We start from the raw sequence: 27571 nt of genomic DNA, 5'->3' as shown, positions 1-27571 counted from the left end.
TTGTGTATTTGTCGTAATGTCTCGTTCTCCCGCCAAAATATGTCAAAGTCAAACCTGCCTGTGGTCAAACCCTTAGGCTGAGTTGCACCATCTTACTTTAACTTTGACAAACGTCAAAACTCTGTCAAATTCCATACAAAAAGCACCTCGTCATAGTGACCGTTAAAGATAGATGGTGCAAAAATGGTCAATTTTGCCTAATTTCCTTGGCACGAATTTTTTTTTAGTTTTTAACTATTTTTAGTTTCCCATTGCATTAAGTAGCAAAAACTAAGCTAATATATCTAAAAGGGGTGTCATAATTCGTTTTAGAAACAAAGTTATGAGGTCATGAATTTTTGGTAGCCAAGGAAATTATTATGAATATTTTTTTCTCTGAGTTTTCTTCTGTGATTTGCTTTTTTTTGTTCGACCCATTTTTGTGTTCTTTCGCAAGCAAACATACCAATGAATATTATATCATTACGACCTTGTTACACAATTATTAAGGAAGATAAATGCAGTAGATTGAGTTAAGAGTTAAAAACAAGTTTTTCTATATCTATTCTGATACCTATTTCTTAAAAATTAAATGTAAATTTTAAACTTATTCCAATAAAGAAATATGTACTCAAAATTTGACTTTACGCCGAATTAAAAATGGTCTTTTATAATTTCCTAGGCCATTTTATGCCACGGAAAACAAGGAAATTAGGGCCAAAGAAATTTGATTTATGCCTAAAAGACACCACAGACAAAAACCTATTTATCCTATGCATTTACTATTTAAATCATGGGTTTACCCCTACAGACACTACATTTGTGTAAATAAACAATAAAATTAATCCACTGTTTATCTGCAAAAAACCGTCCAAAGGAATTGACTTTTTTTTTAGTAAACAAAAACCTGTGCAAAAACCCAAGGAGGGACCTACTTTTGCGATTTGTCGCGAAACTGATCAACAACGACGTACTGTCCTGCCTCGATTCGATGGCCTCTTGGGACGAAATGGCCGAGTGTAGCGGTGCAGTGCGTTGCATTCTAAGTTTTTTCGTTTCGTTACTACAATGGTCGAAAAGAAGACCCAGGGGCCCAGGGAAATTATACTTTTGACTCGGACAAGAACTTAACTTCACTTTATTTCCTTCCTTTTAGTATTTGACATTTAATTTTTCTATTCTCCGAATTCAATTTAATAAAGATGTGCTTTTTACATAGAGTTATTAACCAACTCTATGGCTTTTTATTGCGTATTATTTTTTCAAGAAAAGTTTCATCACTACACTGTGCACGGTTTTATAGTTCATACTTTGTGATTTAAGTCTTAAATTAGTCCAATCTCTCTCATGATCTCAAATAAAAAAGCAAACAAGTGTTTTGAAACTTCTTTATTTCAGCAAAACTTATGATGCACATACACAATATTCAATCATTAATTTATATTGCTATTTTGAAACAATTCGGACGGAGATATCTACCTAATATAATTTGATTCATTTTAATTTTTCAATGTGATCAAAGAGTAGTCTCTCAAATCACTTAAAAAATTATATCAAATAACAGAAATGGTAGTAGGTATGTACCTATTGTGTTATATGTATAACACATTATATTCTTATAACCACAGTAAAATTTAATATTACGTGCATTGGTGAAACTAATTGAGAATTAATTATAAATAGTTTGTTAATTATGACTTAATTGATTATGTACAGTGTATAGTTTTGCCATTTATCAAATACATCAATATTCTTGACTATGGTATAGATAGAATATTACATTCCATTGGTTACATACAATGTTTTTAAATTACTCTTGTAATGCTCTTGTCAAAGAATTACCGTAATATTGTTAATATTTTTATGGGTCTTCTGAATTTTAGACTATGCATAGTTAATGTTCAATAGAACATGATTAATTTTATTACTTCAATACTAAAACTTGAATAAAACTCTTAAAAAGGATAAAACATTACTCGGAGCCAAAATATAACAATAATAACAATGTGATTATCCCATATTATTCTTAAACAACTACTTAAATATCTAATTTAAGGTTTTTAATATAACCTTAAGACCAGAGTTTGGACGGATTGAAAAATAATAATAACCTAAGTATTTCTAGTGTATAACATAAATAAACTGAATAAGAAGGTTTTTAGAGATTCCAAGGAGGCATAGGATAAGGCACAAGGTTAGGGTACACAAGGCAAGGCACATTACTTTCTGTATCACACTATACCAGAGGTATAAAAATTGAGAAAATTTTCACATTTATATATTTTATCTGAGATATCTCAATTATACATACTTACAAATAGTGAGAATCACCTTCCGAGTGCCAATTGACAGGAGAAGTGTAGTTATTTAAATTGTTTTCTTATTCAATTTTGTCCCGTTTATACAAGACTATGAATTAATAAAATATAATATGGAAACAGAAATGTTCATACCAAAATATGGTATAATAATTCTACTATGATATTTTTAAATGACGGACTTGCAACAAGTCTGGTGGGCTTTTTTAAATTAGATTTATAATACCAAGTGTATTTACAATACTTATCTAAAATAGATCAGTTTATCTTATAACTATATTGCAACTAATTAAATTTGTATCTACCTGTAATGTAAATAAGTCATAATTAAAATTGCGTGATTTTATACAACAAGCTTGACGTAACAATAAAATATAGTTTATACAACACTTTGTGCTGATCTATATACAATGTGTATAATTATGTTGTATACTAAATAAAATATGTAATAAGAACTTTGTTCATGTGCAAATAATTTTAAATAATTTGTAAAGAATAGTTCATAAAGTCAAATATAAAATATAATTGTGAGATATGTAGATATTCATAGTTATAAATGTACATTATCCTAGTTAAAAATCTGTCTTTTCAATATAAAAACATAGATATATGACTATGCTCTGGCATCAAAATTGCACTAGTCATCTTTTTAAAACTGTAATTAAACAAAAGTACAAGATCTGTCTCACAATACCAGTGTCAGAAATAAGTTAGAAATACCTAAAGGTTACGATTTTTAATTGGAAACAAAATGTTAACACAGTAAAAATAATAATTTGCCATTAATTGTAGAGTAACTCAATAATTCACATAAATGGTCACATTCTTTACATATTTTAACATTTATGATCACAAATAAAAAAAAAATCGTAACATTTTGTTAATTTTTAGGTAATTAAACCGTTTACAAATTCCTTCTATGGTTTGGCAGAATATTGGCTTTTATAAAACAAACATGTTTGTACTGATTGGCGATGAAACTGAAATACTTACACACATGGCAATCGTACTTTCATAAATATTTTGAATTTTATATGTATTTCAGTATCAGCGCATTGCGTACAAACTTGATCCAATTGCCTACATAACATAGGATTTCACCGCAGTAAAAAACTGTCCGTTCACCCACAGTAAACATACCAATAAAATTTTCATTGACGTTCAAACCATAAATGCTTCCAAAGTCTTCAAAACTTCTGCTTAATCACTGATTGTAACCAAGTTCAGTCCGCACTGATTTAGAGTCACTTTCACTGCACTATTACACTTCGGTGCTATGTGTTTGTATGCGCACTTTCTTTTGGCTGCCGTTTCTGTTGAGTGGGGGTGAGTGGCCCGAGTAACCAGGGTTGTGTATGCCGAGCCCCGGCTCACCCTCCCGGGGGCGTGGCTTCTTGAGCGACGAGCGGAGCGGCGAACGGGTTATGGTGCTGGCATCGGATAGACCAGTGAGCGTAGTCGCCGTCGTGTTAACTGAGCCCACGCTGCCGTGGCCGTTCGAACTGTACGGCTTGCCCGATGCGTCTGTCATCGATATCCCTGTAAGAAAATGAAGTTAAAAGTTAATATACTTTTCACTTTGATTTAATATCTACTGACAAAGGAATTACAAAGAGAACCCATGCGCGCTCCTTGGTTTGACGATATTAAACTAAGTAGAAGTTACGTCAAACTTGCACTACGCCTTCGTTCGGGACACTATCCATCGGCGAAGTTTGCATACCTAATGAAAAAATCTGATTCACCGAATTGCAGCACTTATTTAACAGAACAGTGACTCCTTTTATACTTAAATTTAGGTAAATCTACCTAAATAGTACCTATTTTGACTTGTTTCTAAGTTAAGTATAATATTATTATGTTGTTTGTAAGTGAAGATACAATGGGGCTGACATATCCATGTGGATAAAAGCCCCAAATCAAATAAAGAATAAAAAAAAAACCTTTTATATGAATGCCATTCAAAGTTGAATAATACGAGTAGGTTAAATAAGGACTGCTTGATTCTATGGCTACCAGTTACCAGATAAGTGCTTAGCACGGATCCGGACGCGACATATTTACGTTCGGATTTCGTCTGGAATCTCCATGGTCGGTTACTTTGGTTCTCCTAAGGATATTTCTGATTCGATCGCATGGTAAAATCCAAGCATAGGCAAGCTCCATCGCCCTTTGGGTGACCCTGGCAACACACATTGGTCCAAAAGACATTGCGGTGTTTTGAACGAGAAATTGAACATTGTCCTGCCGCGTTATATTCGACATTTGCCTCTATCGAAGTTGAATCTACAGGGTGTTAGGTAAATGGGTATATGAGCCGACACTAGCCCATGTAAACATGGTCATATAAATGGTATGGTGAAGTCAGAAAATCGATATCTTCATTTTAATTATTTAAATTTTCATACAAATCGGATTTTATAAAATTTATTTTGTATGAAAATTAAAATGATGATATCAAATATCTGACTTCACCATACCATTTATATGACCATGTTAACATGGGCTAGTGTCGGCTCATATACCCATTTACCTAACACCCTGTATAGGTCGCGCAGCGAGAGTTGCTCGCTGCACTGACATTTGCATATTTTGGTCAGGGTTTGGTAGTGTGTTCAATATGTGATCGCCTCAACTTTCGCTACGCTACCTATAGGCTGTATAGTTAACTGTTCAACTCACCTCTCCCTTCTTTGAAGCCGGGGTTGTTGATGGTGGTGCTGTGCGTCTCCCCCGTAGGATTGGTGGGATCGCCGCCCTCCCGTCGCGAGAATAACACGTCGTATAAAGACATTATGAACAGCAGCGAGTTGATTACTATACACACTATCTGCAACGTAAGAGATTGAAATTAAAGAAACACACCTAATATGCATTTAATTAAATAAATAACATTTTACAACTCAAGCCAACGACATAACTAAGAAGATATTGGAAAGTGGTCTTATGCCCGTTTCCACCATCAATCCCTAATTTTTAAGTGACCCCTATGAAAACAAAATTCCTGTTATGTCACTTAAAAATTAGGGATTGATGGTGAAAACGTGCATGATTCTGAAGGTAAGGACATTGCGAGGCTGCTCACGATATCTAAATATATAAAAGGAGAAACTGACTGACTGACTGACAGATCAACGCACAGCCTAAACGGCTAAACGTAGGAAATTGAAATTTGGAAGGGACGTAGCTTAGGTACCGTAGAGGTGCACTAAGAAAGGAATTCCCGAAATTCCCACGGGAACGGGAGTTAGCGGGAAAAAAACATTTGTATGAAAAAATCTAAACCGCGTACGAAGTCGCGGGCGGCCGCTAGTGATGTATATTTGTGGTGCATCAAACCTTGCCTCGCTATATCGATACGTACCTATACCTACACCATTATTATGATGATCATATCTCAGTGATACGCATGTATAGCCAAGATCTACAGCTTGGCCTCCAATGACAACCAGTGAAGGTTGATTAGTCTCGGGGGATAGCTGACTGTCTTGGAACCCGCAATGAATTTAATTAGCATATAGGAGGAATCCGTCCGTCGTTCGTCGTCAGCAAGCTGAAGTGGCAGTGGGCAGGGCACATAGTACGCAAAACTGACGGCCGATGAGGCAGCAAGGTTCTGGAATGGAGGCCGCGTACCGGAATACGCAGCGTGGGACGTCCACCCACAAGGTGGACCGACGACCTGATAAAGGTAGCAGGAAGGCGCTGGATGCAGGCCGCTACCAACCGTGCGATGTGGATGTCATTGGGGGAGGCCTATGTTCAGCAGTGGACGTCCTATGGCTGAAATGATGATGATAGGAGGAATTCCAAAATAATATCCACTTCCCTCCGTTGCGGAAGACTGATGACTGTAAAGGTTTTTAACCCTTTTAGGAATGAGATATAAGCAACGGATAAAGACAAAATTAAATGGGTTGACTATTTGTCAGTAAAAGGCGTGGAAAATCACCGGAAAGCACAGAAGTATAGATATGACAGTAAAAGTGTAATACCTGAACATAAAAAGCTTCGCCCCTCTTCAGATAGTAACCTCCGTCATCGCCTTGGACAGCAAACAGGCCTGCTGCTGCTATCGACAGCAATGCTGAAACATTATACATAATTTACTTTAGTATTAGTTCTACTTGTATACCAGCCATTGCGAAAACAAAAGGTACTAAAAATAATACTGTTTTTGACTTAGGTGACAAAATACAGAATCACTAGCCGACGAGTGAATGTTTGTTTTGAGTAGCTTTTTTACGACCAAAGGGTTACGGACCTCTGGTAATTGCAAAGGATAAAATAAAAGATAAAGCTTTGACAGCCCTGAGTTCATGTGGTGGTAGAAAAGGACCACTTTACGAAATCCACAGGAAGAGCACAATGGGTCCTCAAAAGGCGATTAGGGGATACTTATGTGAAGATTAGGTCTCTTCAAACTCCTGGTACCTGGCAAGCACCTGGATGCGTGCAGCGTTTCATTTCATAGTTTCATCATCATGAGGTGCGTGTATCTTCGACGAGATCATGGCCAGAACACAGAATGCGGGATTCCACTACTCTCCAGGCCCAGGGGGCTTGCTCCAGAGCGAGTCATAGCCTAGGGCTGAGATCGCCCATGTGCTGGACTGACCAGGTCAAAACCGCATTCAATGGTCCACTCCACGAGTGCACAAGAAAGGCTGCAGTGCGAGAGGAATGGCGACGGATTGTGAGGCTTGCCGGTCCTGGTGTGACGACTAAGACCACTCTGGCAAGAGTGTAGCGACGAAGAAGAAGAGAGGGTCACGTGCTCCTGCAGTGAAGACCTGATGATGTAAACGCTCCTTTGACGAGATCATGGCATGCAGCATGCGGGATTCACCACTNTTACTCGAGTTGACCATCACTAGATGCTTGCTTAAGTGAAGCAGCACAGCGTTGAATAGAGCTCTGTGATTGGTTCGTGTGTCACCCTGTGCGTCCACTGTGAGACCGCGCTACGCGCACTGTGAGACCTCATAGTAATGTTTGTGTATACGGGCGTTCGTATAATGTGTTGTCAACACACGAATGTTTTCAAAAATAAATTCTTAACATTATCATGTCTTGTAAACAAACATGTGAAAGTTTTTATCAGTTTCACATGATTTAAAATTCGATGTCATTCTTTANGATGATTGTAGGGGGGGGGGGGTCTAAAATCTGAAAAAATCGATGACGTAATTTATGGACGGCCCCTAGGGCTGGTGGCAAATCAAGTTACTTCCAGCAAATTAGGTCGCCTATGCGCTGGACTGACCAAGTCAAAACCGCACTCAATGGTCCACTCCACGAGTGCACAAGAAAGGCTGCAGTGCGGGAGGAATGGCGACGGATTGTGACGCTTGCCTTGTGCTTGACTTGGTGTGACGACCACGACCACTCTGGCAAGAGTGTAGCGACAAAGAAGAAGAGAGGGTCACGTGCTCCTGCAGTGAAGACCTGATGATGCAAACTCACCGGCGAGCAACGCCAGCGCCAGCTTCATCATCATGAGGTGCGTGTACTTGAAGCCGACGCGCTCCTTCGACGAGATCATGGCCAGAACACAGTTCGGATAGTATGCAGCATGTGAGATTCACCACTACCTCGAGGCCGATGGAGCTTGCTCCAGAGCGAGTGATAGCCTAGGGCTGGTGGCAAATCAATTTGCTTCCAGCAGATTAGGTTCAGACTGACCAGGTCAAAACCGCACTCAATGGTCCACTCCACGAGTGCACAAGAAAGGCTGCAGTGCGGGAGGAATGGCGACGGATTGTGAGGTTTGCCAAGTAGCGACGAAGAAGAAGAAGAGAGGGTCACGTGTTTCTGCAATGAAGACCTGATGATGCAAAACCGCCTCTGTGGTCTAGTGGTAAGACCACCTGCTTCAGACGCAGAGGTCCCGGATTCGATTCCCAGTGAGGGCAGATTTTTCTGTTCGGTTTGGTTGGTGGTAGGGCTTGTTCTAAGTCCGCCTGGCTAGCTACCAACATCTTACCTAAGTCTGTCGCCATAACAACAATGTTAACAGCATTGTTGTGTTCCGGCAGTTAGAGGTAACCAGTTCCTCCGTGGTTGAGGATTCCAGGTGAAGCTCGCTTCCACCTTCGGCCTGATCGTCACTTACTATCGGTGAGACAGCCCAAGAGCTTCCTCGTTGTGGATAAAAAAAAAACTCACCGGCGAGCAGTGCTAGCGCCAGCTTCATCATCATGAGGTGCGTGTACTTGAAGCCGACGCGCTCCTTCGACGAGATCATGGCCAGCTGAAGCACCGACAGTATACAGTAGACGCCCAGCACTGACACGCCTATGGCACCCACCACGCCAGCGATGTGGACTGCCGCTGGAAAAGAAAAGATTACATTTAGATTTTGACAGTCTACATTTCCAAAATTTCCAAAGTCTGACCACCAAAGTACCACAGGGGTGAGGAGAGATGTGTTTGAATACCAATCAGATTTCGTTATTTCCAATCACCTTTCTGCTCAGCTTCGGTCCGGAAATCTGATTGGGTATTCAAACAAGAGAAGATGTATTTTTATTTTCTTTGCTTTGGTGTAAACTGGGCCTCAGTAACAGTGAGGCATATGGCTCGTAGAACTGATGGCCTTTAAGGTAGTTAAGTTCTTGAGTCTTCCTACCACGGATCGATGGTTGTGGAAATCATTGAACGTCTTTTGAAAAGAACTAGCATCGGAGCAAAAAGGCATCTTCAGAAAGGATGCATTTCTTAGTTCAAGACCGACGTTATAATACCAAGTGTTCACCATCAGAATTTACGTTCATGAAATGTAAGCTGGTATGCAATACAACATAACAGTAGGTATACTTATGTACCTTATACACGTAGTTACGTAATTAAATGTTACATAGTGCACTGTTCACCTTGACTGCCATCAGCCACGTGCATCAATGCACTGATCAAGATCGTTCGTATCTAACAGTTAGCCGTATTATATCAGCCAGTTGTAATCTTATTATATCGCAGAGGATATGTGAGCAAAATCATTCATAACACCTCCAACCTGAGTTTAAATTGAGGTTAATTGAACTTGTTAGTACTCCAACTTATGTAACGTGATTTTTAACGCGTTCACGTCCTCATTAGAAAAAGAAATGTCGTGTATACGAAACTCGTGCATAAGTAATACTTAAATTCTGCGTAATATAACTTGGCAATTTTATTTAATTAATTTTATTGATGCTAATGATTATTATGGATGGATTGATGAATATGTTTGTAATGTAATGTTGTGGTGGAAATAAAGAATTTATTATTTACTAGCTTTCCGCCCGCGGCACCGCGCGCGTCGACCCCTGAATCCTATTTTTTTCCAAAATAAAATTTAGCCTATGTTACTCGTGAATAATGTAGCTTTCTAATGGTGAAATAATTTTTAAAAATGGTCCAGTATTTTTTGAGCCTATTCATTACAACTAAACAAACAAACAAACAAACAAACAAAGTTTTCCTCTTTATAATATTAGTGTAGATTTATGTTTGTTACTCCAACACGCTAATACTATTGAACGGATTTTTATAAGCACATAGGCAACTTTTTCAAAATCATGTGTAATGATGCAGGCCAAGAAGACCTGATTGTGGAAATAAATCGTGAACGAAGTCGCAGGTAAAAGCTAGCCGATATTGATTTCATTATGTTATGTTCTATTTGTTTGCAACACACAGACTTTAAATAAAACTAATATAATTTAATTTCAGAACTTGTCGCTTTCTTTCACAGCGATGCAGTAAACTAATCAAATTCATATAAATAAATAACATTATTCCGTTTCAATGAATTTGAAACCTGGGGTTTAGCACGCATGGATGAGCACAGAGGAAAAATCACCACACCGATAACAATTAGGCAATGAAATGAAATTTCACAAACCGCACCTTTCTTTTCCAACAATAGAAAAGTTTCACTGCAGTCCTTTTACGTTTCACCACACAATGCACTTGCACAATTTATGATGGATTTCAGAATTGAGTTCCTGTATGTATTTTATTAACTGCAGTTCTATTCACAAACAATACTATGAGGTCTCACAGTGCGCGTGCACGCACAGAGTGACACACGAACCAATCATAGAGCTCTATTCAACGCTGTGCATTCGATTTGATGCTTCACTTATGCAATNTATGCAAGCATCGTTTGTGACTACGGGCGTTAGATGCGGCTTTGTAGTGATAAAGTTTAAATTTACTGTGGACTGTACAACTGTCGGTTTGGACACCATATGACTGACTTTGTCACAAGCACATCACGCAACTTTCCTCGTAGCCTCTTACTCATTTCACAAACGACCACATACACCGAGGACTGTGGACGTGAGACACAAAAACCCCATTGTTTTAAACATTTAATGTAGTTTTTATTATGTTTTGTAATAGGCGCTTTAATAACGTTAATCGTGGTTAATGAGTCACATTCAATTACTTTTTAAGTGTTAATGTAGAGTTGCATTTAATTAATGATTTTCCCCATTTATTGTTATTAGTATTGCATTGTTCTTGCAAAAAAAAAATGTCTTCTGTCATCTGGCTATACTTCGGTTGAAGTGAAGAATGTTAATATTTTGAAGTTATTATGTAGGTATGTAGGTTGTAGAGTTGTAGACCCTATTTAATGCACTTAAAGATGTCCTAATATTGCTTTGCCTTGCCTGCAGGACACCATATCGGCTAGTGTTAAGAAGAAGTGGCGGAAGAAACTCAGTCACCTGGATAATCTCACTGATAGTCACTTGTTTCTATGGAAACCGTACTGAAAAGTTTTAAAAACATTTGCCAACGTTCTAAGTCTATGTACTCATGTAATTAGGCAGGATAATGCGGCATTTGCATATTTAGGTCGAATCCCAAGGCCTCACATGATTCGGGTCGCTTTGAGCTAATAGCTGTCTAGTTTGGCTAATGATTGCGTCATTACTAGTTACTACTCCAAAATAGTATGTTCACGTGACGTAAGTATTACACGATTTGACTTTTAAACTGCACCGGTTACAGTATTTGTCATTTTGCACTTTTTCGATACTATTTCTACCTCTTTCCTACCACTATCTCCTGTGAAGCTAGATTTTTTATCATAGTCATCATTAGGTCGTTTACGCCCGTATTCACCATCGATGCTTGCTTAAGTGAAGCAGCAAATCGAACGTACGTTCGTGTGTCACCCTGTGCGTCCACGCACACTATGAGACCTCATAGTAATGTTTGTGAATACGGGCGTTAGTCTCCACTGCAGAAGCATATTACCAGAGGCCAATGGAGGATTTGGCTTACGCTCTGGGGAGCGTACACATCTTGGGTGCTGTGTGTTGCCCCAGATGGATTATCACATTCTACTTCTTCTTTGGTCGCTTCTTATAANGTAGGTACATTCGATTCAGGAGCAGTTTACTGAATTTACCATGCATTCTTGTATAAAAAAGAAGCATATTACCAGAGGCCAATGGAGGATTTGGCCTACGCTCTAGGGAGCGTACACAGCATGGGTGCTGTGTGCTGACTCCAGATGGATTATCACATAGTACTTTTCCTTTGGTCACTTCTTTTAGCATGCATCTCTGAGAAGAGTGGGCCACAGGCTAGTTGAATGTCAACAAAACCCAACCTGTAAATGGTAAGTTAGTCGCAGAGTACCTAAATTTTCTAAAGAGACGTTATTTGTTTTATGGCCTATAAAAAGCTAACTTACAGTAGTTTATAATTATCTTAATTAACCTAAGATATTTGGCGATTGTTTATTCATAAGCTAAAGCCTGTGAAATTGTTTTCTCAAAAAATTAAAAGATTTTTACAACACTTCTCACGCTAAAAAGCGAAAACGAAAGTTTCTCACTTGCTAAGGAACTCTAAACGCGACAATAGATGGACATTATAAAACAACTATCACGCTATAATACAATGCAAATGGCTTGGCATTGAAAGATGCATGCACTCTGCAATTATTAATAATTGTAGTTCCAAGTATGCCAAAGTAAGCAGAGCTTATACTCTTAAGACTAGATAACAAATTAACATTGTGGCTAAGTTGCACCACCTAACTTTAACGATAAGTTAATAGAATACTTCATATTATTACACGTAATGAATTGATTTATAGAATTAATGTAGGTATGTAACTACTAGTAATATTATAAGTACCTTTGCTAATTTATGACTCACCATGTCATGATGAACTAACTGACAGCTGAGGTTAACAATTAATTAACAATAAAACGACCCTGCACAAGGTGAATTTTATTAAAAACAGTTTTGCCAATTATTATCACTGTTAATTTATTAATACAATGTGCGCATTCTAATGTTTCATGCAATAAATGTCACTTATATAAGACTAGCTTTCCGCCCTCGGCTTCGCCCGCGTGGAATTTTGTCTGTCACAGAAAAACTTTATCGCGCGCGTCCCTGTTTCAAACACCGGGATAAAAACTATCCTATGTCCTTTCCCGGGACTCAAACTATCTCTATGCCAAACATCAAGATCGGTTCAGTGGTTTAGGCGTGAAAGCGAGACAGACAGACAGAGTTACTTTCGCATTTATAATATTAGTAGATTTTAATTTACTATTTTAGTTTAAATGTCACTTAATCCGTCATAATATTATTAATACAGATGTAACGTTTTATCGTCATACGTGTATCATCATCATCATAAGCCGGGCTAGGATGCGCGCCGTGATAAAATCATATCGATGACTTTAGACGACAAACGTATGGGCTTATCGCGTATCTAAGTATACTAATATTATAAAACTGAAGAGTTTGTTTGTTTGTTTACTTGAACGCGTTAATCTCCGGAACTACTGGTCCGGTTTGAAAAAATCTTTCAGTGTTAGATAGCCCATTTATCGAGGAAGGCTATAGGCTATACAACATCACGCTACGATCAATAGGAGCAGAGCAACAATGAAAAATGTTGCGAAAACGGGTCTTCACGCGTACGAAGTCGCGGGCACAGCTAGTAATCTGTAAAATGGGGCGATAAAAGCTTATCGCGGCGCGCATTGTAGGCTTACAGGCTACTGGAGGAGCAGGAGTTTCTTTAATTACCCAGAGACAAACGGAAAACTTAGCCCACACTCATGGGGAGTGTCCAGACGGGATGAGAATGCCTGATCTTCGCATTACGTCTCTCAATTCCCTTTTATGACATCTAGGGGAAACTAAGACTAATGTTTGTGTATACGGGCGTTAGTCTAATGTGTTGTCAACATACGAATGTTTTCAAAAATTAATTCATAACATTATTATGTCTTGTAAACAAACAAACATGTGAAAGTTTTTATCAGTTTCACATGATTTAAAATTCGATGTCATTCTTTATTAATTTCGTGTCGTTTATGTAGACACAAACGGTAAAATAATTTTCGACGTCAACTCTACCAACAAGCGTATTACCGCAGGTATTTACCATAAATTATATCCTATTACTTTACGTTTAATCTCTGTTTCGTTTGATTTGTATAATGTTTTTACAAAATGCCAAGAGTTGCTTAATGCATACGAAAGTTGAGTTTTTTACATTTTAATTCTCATTCTACGTTTTAATGGTCAAAAGTTATTTCGTTATGTGACAAGGGAAAAACGAAATGGGACGAAACTTACGTCTAATGAAAACTTGATTATTAATTAACCAACTTTTAAGGTTAAATATACCATTTCACGGCTGAATTTGTAAAACTACTAGAAATCAAGATTATTAAGACTGATCATCTCAAACCAGCCGTGACAATCAAGACCACCGTTACGTGCCAATCGGGCATTAAATAGAAAAAATCATCGAACTGTAATCTGCATAGTGGAAACGACAGACAGCATTTTTGCACGTCTAGCGGTGCGGTGAATCACACTTTTCTGGCATCGAGCGATGTTGCACTTAATTTTGCACTGCAGTGTCTGCATTATATTGGTAACGGTGCAATTTGTTGCGATATCTGACGTCACGTGACGAAGTGAAAAGTGGAGAATAGGTTTCTTTGACACAATCACAAGGATATAAAAGAAGATATTTTATTTAAAATACAACTGCTTTTAAATACAGAGTTATTTATTTAGCGCTCTTTAAGCAACAAAAAGGCATTTTCTCATTCATATTTATACATTTTTTTAGTCTCTCTCTCTCCTCCTACTAGACGGACCAACGATCTGGTAAAGGTCGCGGGAAGAGCCTGGATGCGGGCAACGCAGGACCGTGCATTGTGGAAAACCTTGGGGGAGGCCTTTGACGTCATTTGGCTGAAACGAACGAAATAACGAAGTCTCTCTCTCATAGTTAGTAGGACATAATGAACGATTAAGATGTGGATTTTATCGTTTAAATTAAGTACACTCCAGTCGCGCTTAGACTATCATTATACCTAATCTTTGGCAGAATATTCCGCCCACCTGATTAATTGTTCTGTCTAAGGCTCTATACACAACAGACACTAATGCCCGTTTTCACCAACAATCCCTAATTTTAGGTTTCAAAGTGGGACGTGCTCGAGTATTTCTATGACAGACCGATACTCAAGTACGCGGGCGAAAGCTAGTCACAAAATAAACAACCGACATTAAACATTGAGGTGGTAAACGCTAACTTCACTAGTGCTATCAACCACCCTAGTGGCGGGCTCAAAGGGGGAAAATGGGAAAAATCCGCGTGGGTCCGAGTAAGTAGTCTATGCGCGCAGCCTTATGTTCTAATGTCATTAACCGTGTATCTTTGCATTTAATTTACTTACTAATTTTTAGGTTATTCAAACGTCTAGACTTAAAGAATCGTATCATGGTTTATTTGGTCGTTATTTGGTGCAGTTGTGTAATCAAATCAATCGCCTTTGTTGAAATTGGAAATATTGGAAACAGATCAGTTTTTAGAGGATCAAGAAACTACAGTATTAAATAGGGTATCATTCCGAATGTAAATAACGTTTTTTTTTATCCGCATCATTCTCAAATTTCGAGAACGCTGCAATATACAGAAATAGTGTCTTCCTTTTAATTTAGTAAGATAAAAATTGTAAGAGATGCAGGGCCCCAATTTAGTACTAAAGGTAATTCTCTCTCTTTAATTAAAGAGTCAAACCATTCCCAGCGCACGCGCATCCGCAGGTTAAAAGGTATAATAAGTTTCAAAGAGAAAATGTTAATATATTATGTTATTAGCACGCGTGTTACTAGTAAAACGCGTGGGCGTTCTCCGATCTCCATATGCTAAGAACTGGTTCCGAAATCGGTGTATGATTCGCTGTACAGCAGCTGTATAGTTCGTGAGCGTGACACCCAAAGTGGCCATATAGTTGACAACAAAACATTATTTCAAACTAGCGGCCGCCTGCGACTTCGGGATCCACGCGTAGGATCCCGTTTTACCCTCTTCATCATCATCATTTCAGCCATAGGACGTCCACTGCTGAACATAGGCCTCCCCCAATACTTTCCATGTTGATCGATTGGTAGCGGCTTGCATGAAATGAAAAAATGAAATGTCAATACAGTTGACATCAAATTAGACTACAAGGTGGACTGACGATTTCATAAAGGTAGGAAGGAAGGCGCAGGATGCAGGCCGCTACCAACCAACTGGAAATCATCGGGGGAGGCCTATGTTTAGCAGTGGACGTCCCTGTGACTGAAATGATGATGATGATTGTTGCAAAATTGTATCTATTAGTATTAACAACTACATAAGTGCCAGTGTCAAGTTAGACTACAATAGCCAGTACATACCGGCCTATTATACTGCCGTTGTTTCAGTAAACAATATTGCATGTTACATTGCAAAAGCCGTCCAGTCGTGCTGAAATGACAAATGTTTACTACTCTGCAGGCAATTTGAAACGACAATGCAGTAAAATGATGTCATTACATTGTATCTTNTACTCTCCAGGACCGGGGGCTTGCTCCAGAGCGAGTCATAGCCCAGGGCTGTTCGTTCGTTTCAGCCGAAAGACATCCACTGCTGGACAAAGGCCTCCCCCAAGGATTTCCACAAAGACCGGTCCTGCGCCGCTCACATCCAGGCNTTTCATAAAGGTAGGAAGGAAGGCGCAGGATGCAGGCCGCTACCAACCAACTGGAAATCATCGGGGGAGGCCTATGTTTAGCAGTGGACGTCCCTGTGACTGAAATGATGATGATGATTGTTGCAAAATTGTATCTACTTATTAGTATTAACAACTACATAAGTGCCAGTGTCAAGTTAGACTACAATAGCCAGTACATACCGGCCTATTATACTGCCGTTGTTTCAGTAAACAATATTGCATGTTACATTGCAAAAGCCGTCCAGTCGTGCTGAAATGACAAATGTTTACTACTCTGCAGGCAATTTGAAACGACAATGCAGTAAAATGATGTCATTACATTGTATCTTGTCCGTATGGGCTCTCCTGACCTTGTTGCGGATTGCAAACGTAGATTTTATGATATCGCTAAATTATATTTGTATTTTTCTTTCCTGAAAATAATCCGACCCAGCAGAAATATAGTAGCTACATCTGAAAGTAACTGGGGAAGTTTGGTCTATTCTTGCAGTGTTTCGAGTAGGTAAACCATTTAAACAGCTTTGATTTTTTTAATGATAGAAATAGATGTAAGTACTCGTTTAAAATGATGAACGTTTGAATGGGGAGCTATTAATGTCTCAAGTTAGGGATAACAAAATAATAAAATGCCGAAAGGCATTAAGTCCGCCTTATGTACACCGTTCTATGTGCATATAAGTTTTAAATAAATAAATAAAATGTATTGCCATTGCCATAAGAGGAATTAAATTTTCTAAGATTGCACATAAATAAAAATCAAACAAACTAGGAAAATTATATAAGTAGTATTATAGTGATTAAACGTTTATTTTATCGTCATACTAAAATGACAAATTCATTAACCTAAGGATTATTCGGATTATCATAATGACNATAATGATGTGGAAATACTTTTGCGTGCTTTTTATTAAGGTCTAATCAAGGTAATGCAGATGCAGTAACTGCAACTGCAGTAAGGTTCATTATTGCTTAATAAACTTAGTTATTGTCCAATGGATAAAACTGACTCATATTTCATTCGTGTTTACCTCAAGTACTAGCAACTTGTATGAGGAAAACCTAAAGGTGTTATTGGCTCCTGTTGTTTGTATTTTTGTAAGCCATGACATAAATTTTATGGCAGTGGAAATTCCTATTGATAAATATTTACTACAGAAATATGACATTAGTAACTGTACCAAGTATAAGGTTATTCTTATTTCTCTTAAACTAAATCAAATATATCAGACAAGATATTATGTTAGCATATCAAGCGCATCATGGCATCCCTATCTAGTACATAGAGCGGATTTTTAGAATGTTAATGAGCCATACTGTCTGTGGGCACATAGGTATATGTTCATCAGTGGATGACCTGATATGACTCAAATGATGATGAATAGCTCGCAACTGATGGTGGTTGGGACAGAAGAGTCAACCAAGGACCAGAAAACGTAGAGTCGGGATTCCCAGTCAAAACGCCGAAGATGCGCGCCGTGATAAAATCTTATCGATGATCTTAGATGACAAACGTATGGGCTTATCGCGTAAAATCGATAAAATAGCGCGATAAAAGGTTTATCACTGTGCACATCCTAGGCCTACTGGTAAAGGTCGCTAGAAGCACCTGGATGCGGGCAGCGCAGGGCCGGTCTTAGTAGAAATTCATGGAGGCTTTTTTCCAGAAGGCAGAATTCGGTAGTAGCGAAATATGGAAGCAAACTAATGCAAACTAATATTTTCATAAAGGTTATTAAACCTTTGTTTGTCACCTGTCATCCGCTTTGCAATGAAGGGAAGTCGAACCTTAACTTCGAACTCCTCCTATGTTCTTCTGATTAATTTCGTTGCGGGTCCAATGACAGTTTAGCTTTCCCCCAGGACAAACTTGACCTTCACTGGTTGGGTTTTTATTGGCGGTCAAGCTGTAGATCCTGGCTACACAGGAGTTGCAGCGGTGGAAACGAGTGGTGGGAATAGTCCCGTGTTTATGTAATGTAACTTTAACCCAATTGAACACCTGCCAGCCTTTTGTGCGGTTATCAAATTAAATATGTGATGCACGTCGAATGCAGTCGCAGATGACGTGACGTGACGTTTTTATATTGTTCATCGCTAAAGCATTTAATACAGATAAGGTTACAAATGACACAATATTAATTGACGACCGTCCGGTATAGGTGTTCGCACGTTAACTATAAAGCAGCTCTCAGGTTCCAGTGCCGCTAGTAGCAAATGTATCTTTGAGAAATATGGTCAATTTTTCACCATGTTTTTCACCATCGCTAAAGTATAGCTGCCAAATGACACTAATTGATGATCGTCCGGTCTAGCTCTTCACGCTATGGATTATCAGTTACCGGTTCGAGCCCCATCAGTAGCAAATATATTTGTGGAAACAATTTTGCACCATGAGATAATGTGTTTTCTGTTTTATAATTAGGGCATAAATATCTTAAGTTGATAAAGTAGTTTCTTGGCCGAGTGACCAGACGATAGCTGTGATTGTTAACAATTAATGTTTTTTTTTGTAGTTTTCTTTCAAATAACGGTAATTATCATGGCCTTCACCATGATAATTCTTGAGAACTAAAACATCTGGCACAAGGATAGGCACATTTTAAATTTTAACCTTAATAATCTTATTTAGACCTACTTAAATTACAGAAAAGAAACGTTTTACTCGTATTACAAATTAACGATCTTGATCTAATAAAATCCTTGGTCGTTTCCAGTTCCACAGTACAAATGGATCAATCAATGTTGAAGCATAGTACCTATGTTTTTTTGGGACTGGACATAAACGAGCAGACGGATCGCCTAATGATAAGTGATTACTGCCGCCCATAGACACCCGCAACCCCGGTGAGTTACAGTTTATATAAATTATGTAGGTACTTATATTTATTGTCATTGTCTACTAACATAATCCTAACAAAACACATAATGGGCTCGGCTATACTAATTGCCGTGCCTGCCTATCAGTCACATGGGACGTTTTTGACCTTGTCACAATTACTGAAAATACGAATTTACTTTTCAACCGAAATTTCCAATGAAACTAATGAATTTGGCGATTTGTATAGATAAAACATTTGCATTGCATATTGTACACAAATGTGTACCAATAAAAAGTAGAATGCACATAATTATAAAAGCTAAATATAATTCGATTTTGCATGAGAACCCGATAACAAAGAAAGAGATGTATCGAATGCATGAGAGTTGAAATTGCTGTAAATGATATAGTTCGCAGACTTGATGATCAGGGCAAGTATAAATTACTGATGTCCTTCTGATATTTTTAGTAACTTTACGACGTTAGTAGACTAAGGCTGGGTTACACCATCTATCTTTAACTTTAACAAACGTCAAAAGTTTTGGCTGTACGTTGTGTCAGGACGTTAATCATCAAGCTGTTGATGGTTAACGTCCAATGGCAGTTTTGCTTTCTTATATCAAGTGCGAAATTAACCCATTAAAAAGTGAGAGAAAGCTATATTCATCATAAGCTATAAAACTCAATCTATCATTCATAGCAAAACCATTGAGTACTAGCTTCATTGGAGCCTCATCTAGTCTCACGGACGACTGCGCCGCGGTAGCAGTGTAAGGATGTTATCTAGTACATCAACCTATACATTTTTGTTTCAATATAGCATCTATTACAACCACAGAAGATGCAGCCGTGTGTAACTTGACATGCTGTAAAACAATGCGTTATACAAGTGCATTGAAGCACAATGGAATTGTTTGAGCATTACGTGGCTACTTGACGTTTGGTTACTGAGAATGCCACTCATGAATTAGTATAACCATATGACAATAGCGACTTTTACTTTTAAAAGAAAGTTTCTCAATATTGTAAATTAAGGCCGTGAATTTTAATGCTTTTAAAGTCACTGTGGAGAATTTTTATTTTAAACGATATTTTTTAAGAGATTTCGTAAGTACCTCGTATTTGCTTTCAGTAAAATTTCGTGCTAAGAAGTTTAATTACATGCTTAAGACGTACCTTAAGAGACGGTAATCCATGCGGATTTAACACTACTGTGGGTCTCTACATCACTAATGTTAACATTTTCCAGTTGAAATGGCAGAGGAACTGAATTAGCACATTAAACATCACACATACAGGGTGTATAATAAAATGGAACAGTATTCGATACTACATAATCAGTTACTGACATCAACAACTCTAACAAAATCGAATTTAACGGGACTATTCCCACCTCTCGTTCCCACCGCTGTAACTCCTGTGTAGCCAGGATCTACAGCTTGACCGCCAATAAGAACCCAACCAGTGAAGGTCCCGAGGGAATGTTAACTGTCATTGGACCCGCAACGAAATTAATCAGAAGAACATAAAAGTTCGAAGTTAAGGTCGCAGGAAGTTAAAATCGAATTTGTGACAAAAACTTTAAGGTGTTAAGTTAAAGACGTTATAGGCTATTTTAGTACTTATAACGTAGCATCAAAGACTGTTGCTTTATTCAGTACACCCTGTATATTAGAGCCGTGTTTCGCGAATTTGGATCTTTAATCTGTAGCTAAACTGGCGCGTGCGAGAACAGATCACGACTCTCGGGCATTGTCGTGAGTACTTTCGAATCACACGTCTTGGTATATAAGGCAACGTATATAACGATCAGACTATTTATGTTGCAAATTAGTACCTATTACAACTACTAAAGGTGCTGTATTTAGCTTGATGATCAGTCGTTTGTTCAAGCCAGAAGAACGAACAATTTACAGAACTATAAAACTACCTTATATTGATATAATATGGTCTACGACCGTATGATGTGACAAACTTAGTTAAATCTGGGACAGTTCAAGCTCTATTTCCATAAATATACCAAAGGAGATTAATTAGCGGTTAATAGAATCCTGTGCATCAAGAATTAGCAATTACGAGAGTATTAAAGAGGAGTTCTATTTGCTTTAATTTCAGGAAATCCGACTGAATTTCCATAAACAATTAACTTTAAAATAACTACATATTTATCATTTAGGAGAGATAGCACTGAGTTGATTCTGCAATCAGCATCATCACCACCATCATCATTAAATCTCCATTACAGTTTACCGTAAAGTAAAAACTACTACTAATCTCTACTACTAAAACTATTACTTCTACTGTCTGGCAAATAGAGGATTAAGCCTACACTCCATAGGCTGGCCAGTTGGGCCAGTTCTGCAATATCTTATTAGAATTCAAGCATTAATCAAACAATAGCACTATTCAGATACCTCTTAACAACAGCTGTTATTACCTTTGCACAACCGAACTGATTTCTTCGTCACTGCTCACTGTGGAATTGTCCACATTACTATATTTATGTATAGTCATAGGAAAATTCCCGTAAACGATCGCATTCCGGAGCGACCGGCGGGACACTAAGTCCGAAGTAATTACTTAACACGTCTCGTTATCAACGCGCCGGCGGACTGTGGATACTGACGCACGCATCACGGTTAATGAGGCTAGCCCTAAAGTGTTAAGGCAAAGCAGCTTATCAAGACAAAAAAAAAAACGATCAAATTCGAAACAAAAGAAGAAACGGTACAGATATTTTTGTATTGCAGAATATTCTGCTTTTGGACACCCGCCTCAAGCTTGATGGATGAGGTCAAAGAGCTTGTCCAGATGACGCCTTTAGAAAACGCGCGAGTATGTGGACAGAATGTATGAACCTCTAGTTAAGTCTAGCTTGTATCTCACAATCGCGCGAGTCAAAAAGCATCATCTGGACAAACTCTAAAACTAATAAGAGAAAGTAGCTTATAAAACGAAATTAATAAAAAAGATCTAAATCCAAATAGAAGAATCTGTCGTCGCTGTCAGTTCAAAAGGATGTATGATAAACCAGTGGGTTTTCAGTACGGCTAGCACGAAAAACTTTCGAGTTTATATCGTTTGCGTGCTCGAATCGCCATCAAAAGATTTAGTACGAAAACTACAACAGCGCCCTTGTGAACGTGTCGTAAAGTGAACTAAGTATGAGAAATGGTTGAACGAAACTTATTTTGAGAATCAAAATTGTCACGTTATCGTTTAATTGGAAGGTTGAGTATCGAATTTTGTCGAATACGCAAACGATTCGAAGACGAAATTTGTTCATGCTAGAGGTACAGGAGACACAAAAAAATGTATAATTTTAAAGTTTGGATTTGACATACGTCCTTTTGAACTGACAGTAACGCTGTACTAGTTTATTCGTATTGCAGAATTCTGCTCTTAACGCATCAAGTTTGAAGAAGCCAGCCATATAGTGTTGAGGGAAAGCCGCTTATCAAAACAAAACAAAAAACGATCAAATTCGAAACAAAAGAAGAAACGGTACTGGTTTATTTATATTGTTGAATTACTTACACCTTTGTGTGGGCTTAACACCCGGTTTCACACTTTATGAGTTAGGTGTCGGATACAACATACAAGGCTTAATTTTTTATGATTTTGATATTTTTGGCTTTTATTGTATATTCTCTTTTTTACTGCATATGATCTTCCGAGAGGTTGATCACCAGCAATTCAAGATGTCCACTGCTCAACATAAGCCTCCCCAATGAATTCTATTTATTTACATTGATAGGGGTTGATGTTTTAAAATATGACCAGAATTAAAAATTAAATCAAATCAAATCATTTATTTGTAAAACATGGGTAGATGTGCAATTAAAGTAAGATTTCATTTCAAGAGAGCTACCAAAAATGTAATGGAGATTCTGGGGTCATGTCAATGAACTTAAAAGACGTGGATATATGCAAATATCTGATTCAGAAATCAAGTAAAGAATTTAAAGACGGCAAAGAAGATTAAACTTGTCTTGATGACAAAGTTTGTGAAAACATTTTTTGGTTTAGTATAGCCACTAAATATTTTTGCAGAGGTGAATAAAGATAATATTTGTAAGTAGGCTGTGGTGCAGCATCATTATGAAATCAGTAATCCAGTAAAGTACACAGTTAGATCCAGCCACAGGAAGTGCATACTAGAGTCCGGCATAAAAACACCCATGTCATCAAAGTAAGTAGTGAAACTTGAATATCTCCCGATACTGGTTTCATTAGAAACCTCATTATGGATGTGAACGAAGATATTTCGCTAAACCTACTTTATAAATGTTTCATTACCGTTAAGCATTAATAAAACTCGCGACTTATTAAAATATGTAATACAGCTAATACGCATGTCTGATTGCTATTCTAAGACTAGGCGCAGACCAGCGATTTTTAGTTGGCCAATAGTTGGGCCCGATTTTCTTTAGTATGAAGAATCTGCCAAATCAAATTGGTGTAATGTGCGCACTTCCATACATGCCCATACTGATCAACTGCCCGACTAAACTATCGGCCGACGAAAAATCGATGGTCTAGGCTAAGAGGGATTTAGTTATTAAATAAGAATCTATCTTCATACTCAGCCCTCAATATTTAAAATATAGAGACAGTAGATTGTGGTTGCGTATGCGCACACTGACGTTTTAACTAAAACTTTACTTGTCACTTAAATCAGCATAAACACTTTTATTACATTTGTCTGCCACAAACTTTTTAAGAACATTTTAAATTTCTGTCGAAATAACAGACATGCTGCAGCCTCAAACCAACGATGACATCATAACAACGGCATGCTAACGCCAGTCTGGATCGCGTTGTCCTTTTCTTTCACCTGTCAGGTGAGAGAGATAACGCAAAGTCAACAGGAACGCTTACAACCTACTACAACTTACCCTTAAACCGTTAAATGTGGACGACTGTCGAAATTAATTTTTTTACACGCGAATCTACAAAACATGTTAGTGTCAAATATGTTAAGTGCTAATGAAGTACACTGAGAGTCATGCAAGGTCCTACCTGTTGGTTTAATAATAATATGCAAATTGCAAATGCGTTATGTTTTTATATGTGTTTGTAGCGTTATGATTTCTCGCAAGGATGTGCAAGCAATAATTTAGGTATCACATTTATGTGATTCGTGAGTTAGGTCACGATTACATTTCTAAGACCAGTATTATATTCTTAGTTGATGATCGCGATTATTTTTATGGCACACATTCAAATAATTTGGTTATTTCGATTTATAAAATTGTATACTAACCTATGGTTCAGTCCAGAGGCAGAGCCAGTCTCTAGGATTAACAGTAACGCTAGGTTAACTTATAATTTCCAAAATTCCTTTAATTTTTCAATTCATAATTTTCTTCAAAAGAGCCTGACTTTTACAAAATAGGATATGTTGATGATTTCGGTCATGCTTTAATGTATATGCTAAATTTCCAAGTATAAAATTAGACATAAACTTTAGCTATATTTAATTAAATAACCATATGGCGCTTAGTATAAGGAGGAAGAGAGGTTTCCGAGGAAGCGATGTGTGAACCCAGTGGTTCAGAAACCGGGACGCTCAAAGCGAAAATAGAGGGCCAACTTGACATTAGTGTGTTTTGTGCCTGCCAAGGCATTTTAGATCTTATTTTTATGCTTCTTGGTTCATTTTTTATTTTTGGACTAGCTGACCCGGCGAACTTCGTACCGCCTTAGCGTAGAGATTTTCTTAATATTTTTTTCCGTAAGAACCATCCTTGGACTTCCACAAACATTTAAAAAAAAGAATTATCGAAATCGGTTCAGCCGTTCACACGTGATGCCGTGACAACGCGAAACGGGTTTCATTTTTATATATATAGACAAGAACCAAGCAGTTTTACGATATGAATGGATACTCGAATTTAGACAAGTATTTCGCGTAATTTTGTTGAACCATATACTTATGAACAGCAGATTTCCAAAAAAAAATTAACTAACTCTACCTTATGTAATGTAAATGATCAAATATTGATTATTAGACTTTTAAAACTCCCAAATGCTATAGAATGATTTCGGGTTCAACTCTAGGCTGTGTTTGTCACTCGACCAATTTTAAACAGTGTCAAAGATAAAAGACATTTTCGATTATTTTAGTTTACACACTTGTCAGTTAACCCAGTTACAAAAGGCATTATACAATAATGTTTTGTATAATATTTGAAAGTGTTGTGAATGCTTATACTAAAACGTTTGTTTTTATTTGTATAGAGAACAATAGCGTCTAGACAAACCTAAAGAGGATTTAGGACGCTATTTGGATCAAATATGTAATTGCTCAATAATGAATAATAAATAAATAAATAAATAAAATTAAAAACTATACTAATTACGAACATTTCCACAGCAATCTAAGAAAGTGCTAAAGAAATTAATCGTAAAAGTAAAACAAAGGCGCGGTGGCACGCATCGGAACAAATCAATTAGGAAATGAGCGCAGAGCCGCAGACGCAATCGAGTGTTCTTAGATTTATCAAAGTGGGCCTAGGCTCTGAGAATACTAGCCAGTGTGCTATATCAGGTGGAAAGAAAAGTACTTATTTTCCCTACTTTTTAACAACTTTGAAAAGTATTTATAATTATTGCTGAGAATACTGGCCAGTGTGCTATGTCAGGTGGAATGAAAAAGTATTTCTCTTACTTTTTTTTCGAAAAAGGAGGTTCTGTTGTATGTACTGTACGTATTTATAATTATTGCTGAGAATACTGGCCAGTGTGCTATATCAAGTGGAAAGAAAAAGTAGGTATTTCTCTTAACTTTTTTAAAGACTTCGAAAAAGGAGTTCTAGTTCTAGAGTGAGAAAAAGTTTGTTCTACTGTACGTAGACAGACTATTGATTATTTTATTAAGACGTCGATTGGCTCTACCATTAAAATTATGTAATGTTTACGTAACCATCATAAAAACAGTCTCTAGCAATTTGTGTTTATTATAGTTCGCAATAAATTATTGACTGACCTATGTAGGCGTGAGAAGAAATGCCTGTATACGTCATCAAAGATTTTAACCCATAAAAGGTAGCAGCGCCAGCGCCTTAGATAAACATTAACATTCTATGAGTATTGGAATGTTAATACATTAATAGCTAATCACAATCGCATAAAAAGTCTCGCATATTAATTAATGAAGTGAATGAAGTCTTAGGGTTATAAAGAACTGATGCATGAATGCAACAATTAACATAATTAAGTGTTGAAGTAAAGACGGCCGCAGTTTTCATATCCATTAAACTCTTGTGGCACTTTAGTACTAGTGTACAGGGTGGAAGCGATCAGTGATCTTACTCGATTATTTCTAAATTATGAAACATATCTAAAAACTGGTTACCGATCCAGAAAGTCCTTCACGAGCTCTTGCAAACGGTATCAAAGAAAATAAATTGGATCTATCCGAAAATTCTGTTTCCATAGTTATTTAATTTTTAGCATTAAGAGTCGCATCGCATCTCAAACTAATTTGAAAATTACAAATAACTTGAAAAAATCGAACTGCCTAAGGCGGGAATTGAACCCACGACCTTATATGCTTGCCGGGCGATAATTCCCGTGGGTTCAATTCACGCCTTAGGCAGTTCGATTTTTTCAAGTTATTTATAATTTTCAAATTCTGTTTCCAGTTTCTATACTTCAAATGTAAACTAGCAACTCAATATCGCTCGTTCGTTTTCGTTTCATCTCAATATGTTACAGAAATTCAGAGATCACGCGTAACAAACATGCGTAAATAAAGTTACTTATACAAATTATTAGCATGAAATATTACTGACAACGTTACGCCATATTTCCGAGAATTGGACGTATATTTTTATTGCAAAACATCCACTTTCTAACATTATTCACACTACAAACGAATCTAATGCGCATGAAGAAATAATTTCTTTCAATTTGCCGCTTGGTCTGACTTGTCATCGCTACCCGCTAGATAGCAGGCAAAAGGAAATCAATAAAGAACAAAGACTTCGGCTGTAGGAATTGCTACAGTAAGATATAGACTACTAGCGACCTGCCCCGACTTCGCACGGGTGCTAAGTAAGTGATTATGGTGTTATTGTGTGCACAAGTGTTTGTTTACATTTGAGGAAATTTCTAAAGAATTTAGGTATAGACATATAAACCTTACTCTTGAACTATCTATTAAAAAAAACCGCATCAAAATTCATTGCGTAGTTTTAAAGATCTAAGCATATAATATAGGGACAGACAAGTAAAGCGACTTTGTTTTATACTATGTAGTGATCAGTTCTAAACCCAACCTTTTAGGGATCTTTCTCACGCAGACAATCCCGTTTTTTGCAGGATCCCGTTTAGTTGTATACGTCTTTATTAATATTAAAATTCACACGAACATCCCGTTTGCAGTCCCGAGAAAACCGATCCGTTCGAATTTGGAATTA

At 37.4% G+C, this 27571-nt stretch overlaps 1 protein-coding gene across 3 annotated transcripts in view; it reads right to left on the bottom strand.

Moving 5' to 3' along the window:
* Positions 1–1392: 1392 nt before the first annotated feature.
* LOC114353926 (uncharacterized) overlaps positions 1393–27571 on the bottom strand; it is a 42735-nt gene continuing 16556 nt past the window's right edge. For 2 of the 3 annotated variants that reach the window (XM_028306110.1, XM_028306112.1), the window contains 4 exons: positions 8466–8630; positions 6293–6384; positions 4980–5127; positions 1393–3836 (listed from right to left, as the gene is read on the bottom strand). In XM_028306110.1, the coding sequence (XP_028161911.1) occupies positions 3559–3836; positions 4980–5127; positions 6293–6384; positions 8466–8630 (683 nt within the window). In that variant the 3' untranslated portion in view covers positions 1393–3558. Of the gene's footprint in view, positions 3837–4979; positions 5128–6292; positions 6385–7763; positions 7828–8465; positions 8631–27571 lie in introns of all 3 variants that reach the window. The other variant, XM_028306111.1, reaches the window with a different exon arrangement.

Source organism: Ostrinia furnacalis, unplaced genomic scaffold (genome assembly GCF_004193835.3).
Source record: "Ostrinia furnacalis isolate ACB-3 unplaced genomic scaffold, ASM419383v2 OfSCF1862, whole genome shotgun sequence".
Taxonomy (NCBI): Eukaryota; Metazoa; Arthropoda; class Insecta; order Lepidoptera; family Crambidae; genus Ostrinia; species Ostrinia furnacalis.
This window is presented reverse-complemented; position numbering and strand designations above follow the sequence as displayed.